Source organism: Octopus sinensis, linkage group LG2 (assembly GCF_006345805.1).
Source record: "Octopus sinensis linkage group LG2, ASM634580v1, whole genome shotgun sequence".
NCBI lineage: Eukaryota > Metazoa > Mollusca > Cephalopoda > Octopoda > Octopodidae > Octopus > Octopus sinensis.
In genome coordinates this window covers 67880426-67890425 of record NC_042998.1, presented here as the reverse complement: position 1 = coordinate 67890425, position 10000 = coordinate 67880426, and the positions used below count along the sequence as shown (strand labels likewise).

At 34.5% G+C, this 10000-nt stretch overlaps 1 protein-coding gene across 3 annotated transcripts in view; it reads right to left on the bottom strand.

Moving 5' to 3' along the window:
• LOC115224821 (glutamate receptor ionotropic, NMDA 2B-like) overlaps positions 1-10000 on the bottom strand; it is a 743429-nt gene that overhangs the window by 278511 nt on the left and 454918 nt on the right. For all 3 annotated transcript variants that reach the window (XM_036513846.1, XM_029795750.2, XM_036513847.1), the window contains one exon: positions 1-37. This exon is cut by the window's left edge and continues 178 nt beyond it. In XM_036513846.1, coding sequence (XP_036369739.1) covers positions 1-37 — 37 coding nt within the window. The remainder of the gene's footprint in view (positions 38-10000) is intronic.

Sequence of the window (10000 nt, the reverse complement as noted above, 5' to 3'; positions counted from 1 at the left end):
GAATTCGTGGAGCTAATTCCAACACTAAAGTGTCTTCCTGCAAGCATAAAAGAAAAATATAAAGTAAATGGTGAAATATCGGTATGGCTTCATCAAGAATATACATAAATTACACACACAGAGACACACACGCACATATATAAGTAAACCTCTCAATTTATATATGTGTGTGTTTGTGTAGGTAAATAGTTTACTAGAACAAGTCAATATCACAAGATAGTATTAACTCTGATTTTCATTCTCTTTTACTGACATTCTTTCTCTCTCTCTCTCTCTTCATGTGTTTCTCTGCCTCTCTCTCTGTCTCTTCATCTCTTCCCCTGTTTGTTGAGTGAATCGAGTCATTTCGTTGATGTAGTTGCTACTTCCCTCAAGCAATGACTTCTTTGAAGGAAATATTTCTCTATAATTCAAAGAGTAAGAAAACCAAGCAGAATGTCCACAGGAAAAGAAGAAATTAAACACATTGTCAGAAGATATGTTGCACAGCACATCCAGATATACACAAATATATCATTTTATATAATTTCAAGGTACACATTCTGCAAGATGAAAATAAAGCTTAAATGCCTACGTGTACAATAATTTACCATGTATAGTACACATCTAGATAGTGGGGTATAAATTTGAAAACAAAATGCAGCGTGCAATATCGTATAAACACATAGTGTTGCATATTTAATTTGGTAGTAGGCAGTGGCGGACTGGGCAGGTTGCTAGCTTGCCCAATGGCAAGTGGGTCTCTGCGCCATTAGAATCCATATATGGGGCCCATGTTAGTATCTAAGAGGCCCATCGCTTCAAGTATGTGAATTCGTTATTCATTCCTGGAAGAATGCAATAATTATTTCAGCTTGGCTGTGTTTGTAGACAGTTGCAAAGAATACCTTTAACAAAAAAAAAAAAAAATTAAACGATAGCATTGTAGTTGCAGGTGGACCCCCTTAGTTTCCTGGCAACTAATATGTTTAGACCCATTCCACCACTGGTTGTAGGTACTCTATTAAAATTTAATGTGGAGCTAATACAGTTTCGCACCTCTCCTTGAAAAATGCATTTTTAAAAAAAGTTTTTTCGGATTACTACGTTTTAGATATAAATAAAAATTTAACACCCACCACCACCGCACTCCTAAAATTTTGAAGATTTTCGAAATTTTTTCCCCTTATGTTTTAGATGAATGAGATTCTGAATATGCAAGAAACCACGTTTTCAAATTTTTTAATTCGATAAGCATATAGATATGTGTATAAAGAGATAAATAGATATGAATGTCTTCCTGAGGCTATAGGACCGCCGTATTTAGTTTACAAACAGGGATAAATAAATTGACAAATAAATAAATAAAAGGACGAAAAAGTTTAAAATTCAAAATTGGGGGTGAAATTTGAGCCTCTTATTAAAATTTATAACACTGATTGTTTCCCATAAAATGGTGTATTTAATTTACATTAAATTCTTATTTACACAAGTAAAACGCAAATTCTTTTCAATTTAATGTTTTTGTCTGGATTTAATTTATCACCTAGTTTCGATTTGCATATGTTCATCAATTCGCTACGATCTCTTTAAAGTAAACAAACTCAAACATTTTAACTTGAGATGATGTGGAAGAGGTGGGTGGGGGCGCAATTATTATTCTTTTTTTTTTGCATATTCGTAATCTCCGACGTCTAAAACGTAGGAATCCAAAAATATTTTTCAAAAAACTGCATTTTTCAAGGAGAGGTGCGAAACTGCATTAGCCCCATTAATGTAACGGGTAGTCAAATGGCGGTTAGGTTTATGAATATAGTTTTGCCCAATATTGCACACATACAGCTACTATGATTTAACTCTCATGAAATCTCTTGACGTTTACCCCAAGTGATGAAATGATTTCTAATTTTTAAAAGAAAAGTATGTCTTATTGTAAAATACAATCAGATGTAACAAAAATTTCTGGTTTGTATAACTCCTCCCATAACAATTATTTTATTTATTCCATCTGTTCCTCTTCCGCCCCACCCCAAGATTAGGATGTGTACTCATCCAACGTATGCATAGATGCAGACACACTCACACACACACATATATATATATACACAGACACCTACACACGCGTAGTGGTTTGTGGTAAGAAGGTGGCTTCCCAACCACATGGTTTCAGGTTCAGTCCCATTGCGTGGCATCTTGGTCATGTGTCCGCTTCTATAGTCTCTGAGTGGATTTGGCAGATGGAAAATAAAAGAAGCCCGTCACTTATATATATATGTATGTATTTGTGTGTCTCTGTCGTACCACCATCACTTGATAGCCTATGTTTGTGTGTTTACGTCCCCGTAACCTATATAATAAGTACTAGGCTTACAAAGAGTAAGTCCTCGGGTCGATTTGTTCGACTGAAGGCAGTGTTCTAGCATGGCCGCAGTCAAATGACTGAAACAAGCAAAAGAAGAAAAGTATATATATATATGTATATATATATATATTATATATATATATATATATATATATATATATATATATATATATATAATATATATATATATTTACGCTGGGCACAAGTCACGAAATTTTGGGAGAGGTGGGGGCCAGTCGATTAGATTGACCCCTGTACGTGACTGGTACTTAATTTTTCGACCCCGAAAGGATGAAAGGCAAAGTCGACCTCGGCGGAATTTGAACTGAGAACGTAAAGACAAACGAAATACCGCTATGCATTTCGCCCGGCGTACTAACATTTCTGCCAGCTCGCTGCCTTAAAATCGTGAAGTATATTTGCCACCTAAATTTGACGCTGCGATAGGGGACAATGTTACTGTTGCTATAGCTTCAGGATGACATCTCAGGATAACTGACTAACGAGACACTGCCTGAGTCTGATTAGTATTTGCGAAGGGAAATCATCGTTCCCATCTCTAGCCTTACGTGATGCACACAGACCCGGATTTCTGGAGGTAACTCGTCACCAGTGTGTGATAATCACCAGCTAGTGATAAGAACTCATTCCAGACACAAAATACTATATGCTTTTTTCAGTGAAGCCTTTCTGGGGGTTATAAACAAGAGGAGCATCGTCTCCACTGTCTCCTGTTTCTGAGGAAGAATTTTGCTTGAAACGTAAAACCATCTTTTTTTCCTTCACTGAGCATCCGTTAATACTTTGCATGTACCACGTCCTCACGTTCTTATTTATTTCTTGTGTTTGTTCGTCGTTTTTTTTTACTATCTCTCTCTCTCTCTCTCTCTCTCTCTCTCTCTCTATATATATATATATATATATATATATATATATATTATATATATATATATATAGATATGATAATAATAATATAAATATATATATGCATTTATACATACATACATGTACATACTTACATTCATATGTATATAAACATGCATATATGGATACAGGACGTCAAAAAACGTAAACAACATGAAAAACAAGAACAAAAACATGGAAAGCGAACTTTTTGCGAACAATGAAAGAAACAAATAGAAAAACAAGACAGGCAACATAAAGAACAATCCCTTCGTCAGTTGTCCACTGATTTATCTACTCCACATTTCGAGCGTTAGGACAAATATATATATATATATATTTATATATATATATACATGTGTGTGTGTGTGTGTGTATGTGTGTGTGTGAAAGAGAGCTGGTGATCTTGACGTGTGCGTGTGTGTATGTGTAGGCGTTAAAACGTGAGGATGTGAATTGGTCAGTGCTGGTGAGTGGGTTAGGCAGAGGGTGGGGGTTGAGGTGGGGCTTGTGGGTAGGCAGAGGGTTTGTGGGATGGGAAGAATAGGGAAGGTGGAGTAGAAATTTGTAGGGGTGAGATGGGCTTATGGGCGAAGGTTGACGATGAAGGGCAAGGGGAAGATGGGTATGATAGATCGTTAGCCACTATACACATTTTTTCTCTCCTTGTTTCTCTCCTTTTTTCTGTGTCCTTTTCTGTAGAAGAGCGTAGGCTAGAAACGTAAAAGACTTTTTCTATTCCTGAGCGTTATACTAATACATCTGTTTGTTTTGTACACCACCTGTCTTCGTCTTTTGTTGCTTTTTTCGTAAAATCTCCCTATATATATATATATATATATTATATATATATATATATATGTATATACTGCTCTCAAATGTTCTCTACATATATATGTGTATTATGTATGTATGTGTTATATGCATGTATTGTTTCATGTTTACATATGTTTGCATCGTTATATCTGTACGTGTATATGTACAGGTAATTCATTCATCTTTCAACCTTATTAGCGCTTGATTCGCCCTTCTTTCTTTACTTTTTCGTTACTATAAAACTTCCATTACGTTTTTCCCAACAGACTTTGCCTCATTTAATTGTCAAATCTCATATTTTCTTCTAACCCCACGATGTATTCTTTCTTTTACAAATGTTATAGCTCTTTGTTGACAGCACAAACTATCATTAGTTCTCTTGAATGCAAGTAAATTTTCTTTTTCTACGCAATTATGACTTTCTTCTCTTTTTTTTTCTATTTTTCATGTGATAAAATATTCGGCGGGGGTTATATATTAGAGTAAATTGATTTTTAAGTGGTTGATTGACACGTTTAATATTTTGCGCGTGATTAATAGGTACTGCTGGCTTTTTCTTCGTGCTTATTACGACAAAGGAATTTTAAAATCTCTATCATTCTCGGTCTAGTTACTAAATTATCGATTCTATTATTCTCATTTCCATTGACTATGGCGTTGGCTTTCGTTTAGGCTGGTTGTACTAATGTATTTTCCTGGCTCTTTCGCCACTCCTCACTATTTGAAGTACACGAAGTGAACACGGTCAGAAGGAATACAGTTACAATACTTTTGTAAACGGCTCAGATATGATGAGAAATCTTATCCGTGAAACCGGTGTTGTAACACCTATTGACTTCACAGTAAATGGGTTAGTTTTTCTTCGTAGTGTTGTTGGTATTATTATTTGTTGGTATCATCATTCAGCCTTTCTATATTCTAAATTAAAAAGAAAAACACTGGTGAAAGGTAAATTATATTTTACGTCTTATCCATCTGAGAGCAATAACCTAAATACCAGTGATATCTGGGGGATGATTCGATTCATTATAATCCTTTCACGAATACAATATAGTGGCAATGTCCGAAATCATCCCCTCAGTGGAGAGACTATACGGTAGCATTAATTTAATATCGATGACCCGATTTAGACAACATTATCAATAAGCCAGGAACATGTGTTGTCGTCATAACTTTTGTTTACGTTTTCTTAAAAAAAAAGCAAAATAAATCGAGGTCGCACATTCTTTTCGGTCGTTTTTCCCCACTGAGAGGTTACAAGAATGAATCACCGATATGTACGTCTAGAATTATTAAACATTAATGTACTATTTTCAATGAATGAGAAGTAAAATAATAATCATTTGCATCGAGGAATTTGCTTTGATGGTTTATGTATGATAAACGACATCTCAGCTTTTACCTATCAAAAGATTTATGATCACAATGGTAAGTCTTTAAAATGTAGTTTAAAAGAACATTATTTATCCACGTGGTTGTAGAGAGGTCAAGCGCCAGTATCAGTGCTGGAGTGAATAATGAGTCATAATCACCCCTTTACCCATCTAAAGCTGCATCCATGATCTATGCAGACATAAATGACGATGCGTGACGTGTCCTAAATTCATTTTATAGCTCTAATGTCAGCCACATTACGTTGCACTCATCTGTACAATCTATTTCAGGTTTTCGTCTATGATTTTAGTTTAATCAAAGTGTCAATAGACGTGTCAAAATTTAATTTATTATTTAGCAGAATAAGTAACACTGGTATATAATATTTGCAGATATTAGATATGATCGACTGCTACGGTCAGTCCCAAAGGAATGCTATAAGCGAAGTGTCTAGTGAAAATAGGAAAAGTATGTCTATAGCCAGAACTTAGAAATAGAATTATATGAAATATGCTACGTGAAGGATATTAACCCATTGCCTCCCATGAGCCCAATTTGGGGATTTGCTAAAAATAGTTTCACGGCCTGTTGTTCGTTGTTTTTAAAGTGAATTGATTATGTACATTGCATATGCAGATGTGTGTTTAACAATATTTAGTAATTAAAGTTTGTCATTATTAGCTCTGGCTAATTCTAGAGGATTTTTATGTCATAAATCACAATTTTTGAACTACAAAAATATTGTCTGTTTTGAAAACGTCATGTTTTTGGCATTTCCCTTCTATATGGTTCATTAATATTTCATACATATTCGCATTTGATACTGCAATTCAATAGAAAAGGATAAATATGCTTTCTTTTTTTCAGTGATCCCCATTTCGGGCTTTCGAAAAGTTTATCATAATTTACAAAATAAATCACATAAGAAAATTTAAATACTATATATTATTTTAATTCCTAAGACACCTTACAAAGCTAAAAATATGAATGAAAGAATTTGGCAGTTAATTGGTTGTACAAAAGGCGGTCGGCTATTAGAGTCTTTACAGCGCGGCACAAAATGTTTAGAGGAATTTCTAGTTCTTCACGTCCGAAGTTCAAGAACACCAAAGCCGAAGTTACCTTTTCGGGGTTGATGAAATTAAGTACCAGATGAGCACTAGGGCTGATGCAATCGACTTCCCCCTCCCTAAAAATTTCTCTCCTTGAAACAAAATTAGAAAGGATTAATTGGTTTTTTAGCGGTTGATTATAAAGAAGAGTAACAAGTCATACTGATGTTCGTGTTTCACATTCGAGGCTTTCCGATGCATTATCTACAACAATTGAAAAGAATGTAGCAGGACATGACCTCGGGTTGCCACATTGTGGATTTCAGCACAAGCAACAAGGTATAAATAAATACAATAACAAAAGCAACAAAACATACAAAAGTAACAACATCATTACTAACAATAAAACTAATATTGGTTTCAAATTTTGGCACAAGGCCAGCGATTTCGAGGGAGGGGAGTAAGTTGATTATATCGAACCCCAGTGCTCAGCTGGTATTTATTATTTTATCAACCTCGAAAGAGTGAAGGCCAAGTCGACGCCGGTGGAATTTGAACTCATACCTTAAGACAGAAGAAATGCTGCTCAACTAGGTAATATATGAATTATCTGAGAAAAAATGAAATGGTTGCGGCTAGATGGTTTTTGGTCTTAGGTGGTCTGTGGTGGCAAACAACAAACACATAGACAATGAGAAAATACATGATGATGATCATCACCTTCACCATCATCACCATCGAACAGCATCAACAACAAAAAGTTAAATCAATGTTTTCGCTTAACTCAATCCAACATTAACTCTTTCAAAGATATTATATTTCTAGAAGCAGAATTATTCATTTTTCAGTTGCAAGTTTCTTAGATTTTATCATATTGGTCCAGGAAGTGCACACTTGCGCAAGAGACCTAAATGTGATTTTAATTATTTTTCCAAAGTACCTTAGAAACTTATAAACGTAGCAAGCAGCAATAAGGACACGAACCTGTCATTAGACGGAAATACGATAACTGATCGCTTATATATTGTAATTTATCAATATTGAAATAAAACATAACAGTCAGAAGGGTAAATAATATCCCAACTTAGTCGATCGACAAATATTAGTATAAATTATTGAATTATATCTAACCAAACTTTGCTTCATTATTAAACAACCAGATATATCAGAGAGGTATTCTCCTAAGATTTCATCTAATTTCCTTAATAAACTATCTGATTTCCACTTTAGTTGACATCATAATGAATGTGAAGTTAAGTCTGAGGTCAAGTGATTTTGTTTATTTAACCCCGAATTTATCATTCTGTCTAAAATACAGATGAGAATCGGTCTGTATTGGTATTTCCTTGCATTTATAGTAATAAAGCAATAGTTGATAATTGAAATTATGATTAACTTCACTGAATTCTCCAAACCACAGTTGGCTTCCAGTAATTTTTCATATTGTCTTTGAAGCCTATACAGCCTTGTTGATACCAATACAGGTTTTTGTATACCTAAGCTAAATTTAATAATGTCTGAATATCATAGACACTGATAACATTTCGTACATTCAACAAAAGGCAGAAAAAAATGTAATCAATGAAAAAAATTACCATTGATATATAATATAGGCGCAAGAGTGGCTGTTGAATCCAAACCACCACATGGTTCCAGGTTCAGTCCCACTGCGTGGTACTTTGGGCAAGTGAATTCTACTATACCCTCGGGCCGATCAATGCCTTTGTCAGTGCATCTCGTAGACGGAAACTGAAGAAGCCCGTCATAAATATATACAGAGAATCAATGCCGTGTGTGCTTGTGTATGTGTATGCGTGGTAGGGAACCTGGGTATAAGGTTTATTGCGGAGCCCAGTATGTTCACAGCACCAAGAGCGATGAGAGGCAGGAAGAGGTGATAGTTGGAGATGCCTGTGCAATAAAAGTACGAAGCTAGCCATATCTAAGAAACAGAGGATAGAAGTGTAGTGAGAGGTAAAAAGGGATAGAAGAGAGAGTACGATTGGAAGGCAGAGACTGGAGTTTCTCCTTTAGTGGATGAGTCCCAGCTAATCGAGTGACTTTCTTCTGGATGCAGTCCGGTATGTCCATTGTTCTAGAAGGGGGAACAGCACTCAATTTTGCTCCTCACACGAGCTCTTGGCTCTTGTACAATTATCTGGTTATACCTCTATAATACATGAAATATATACTATTTAATCATAACGATTTAATAGGTGTTTTTTTTTTAGATATGGAATGACTATGAGGAACTCAACCCGTGAGTAAAATAAGAACAAAAGGAGTCGTAGTTAAAAAAATATGTAGAGAATCACTGAAGTTGACGGATTGCAAAGAAAATACGGCACTGGTGAGATACGAATTCAGAATATCTATATTAGCATACTGCTAAACACTACAATGTATGGTGTATGTCACTGTAACATTTCCAGTAACTTACTGCATTTTGATTAGGGGGTTATATTGTTAGACAAACTAAAATGTTCTAGTTTAAATTCGTTGAGTTTCAGCAGTTGCAAAAATAATCAAAGAAATCGAAAGAAAATGCTTATTGGTTTTCACCACGAATAAAATTTTAGGAATGAAATTCTGGTTTTAGGAGCAACGACGGAAAAAGACAGGGGGTACATAACTGTGTGGCACAATATGTCGTAAAGAGAAAAAGCGGTAACAGAAAGAATGGCGAACTATATAATAAAATGAAGTCATTGATCTATACGTAAGTATTAGGTGAAAGGTTATGGTTGATTTTTCTATCGAAATTCGAACAATTTAGACATTAGAAATATTTCGAAAATTTCTTTTATGTTTTTTTATCGGTTATTTGCACTCAGAATGGCAGAACGAGATCTATTTTTAAAGTTGTGATTGCCATAAATTACACAGGGAATTCACAAAAACTTGTTTTAATATGCAGATAAATCGAAATCATTTACACCTCATCCCACCTCCCATCCACAACCCTTATTACACGTTTTTCATTTGGCAAATGAAAATTAAAATTTTCAGAATTAAAAAAGGAATTAAAAGAAAAAATCACGGGGAAAGATTTATGTAAAATTATTGGTTTGCGTCATTTTATTCCTAATACGAATTATTTTGCCTTTATTGAGAATCGATTCTACAGATTCTATGTGTAGAATTATAAAATACATATGCATGTTGACACTCTCAGCTGCCTTGGTTTCTTTATATTCAATACATTATTGATATTAGATAAAAAATAAAATATACATCAACAATAGCAAATCAATTTCAGAAGATTACATTATTAGTAATGGTATTTTTGTTAAGCTTTGTATTTTTATATCTAATTTTATAATTTTGACTTTTGGTCAATCATTACAAAAGTTGATTTCTCGCGAGAATTTCCAACTGTCGTTTATTTCATTCTAGAAGACTATTTACTGTTGAGTATAAGCTATTCATTAGAAGCTGTTCGGAAACCCAATATTCGCCAGGGTATTTTCGTTGAATTTCTTTTTCTTTATATAAAGAGTATTATCTTTCTTCA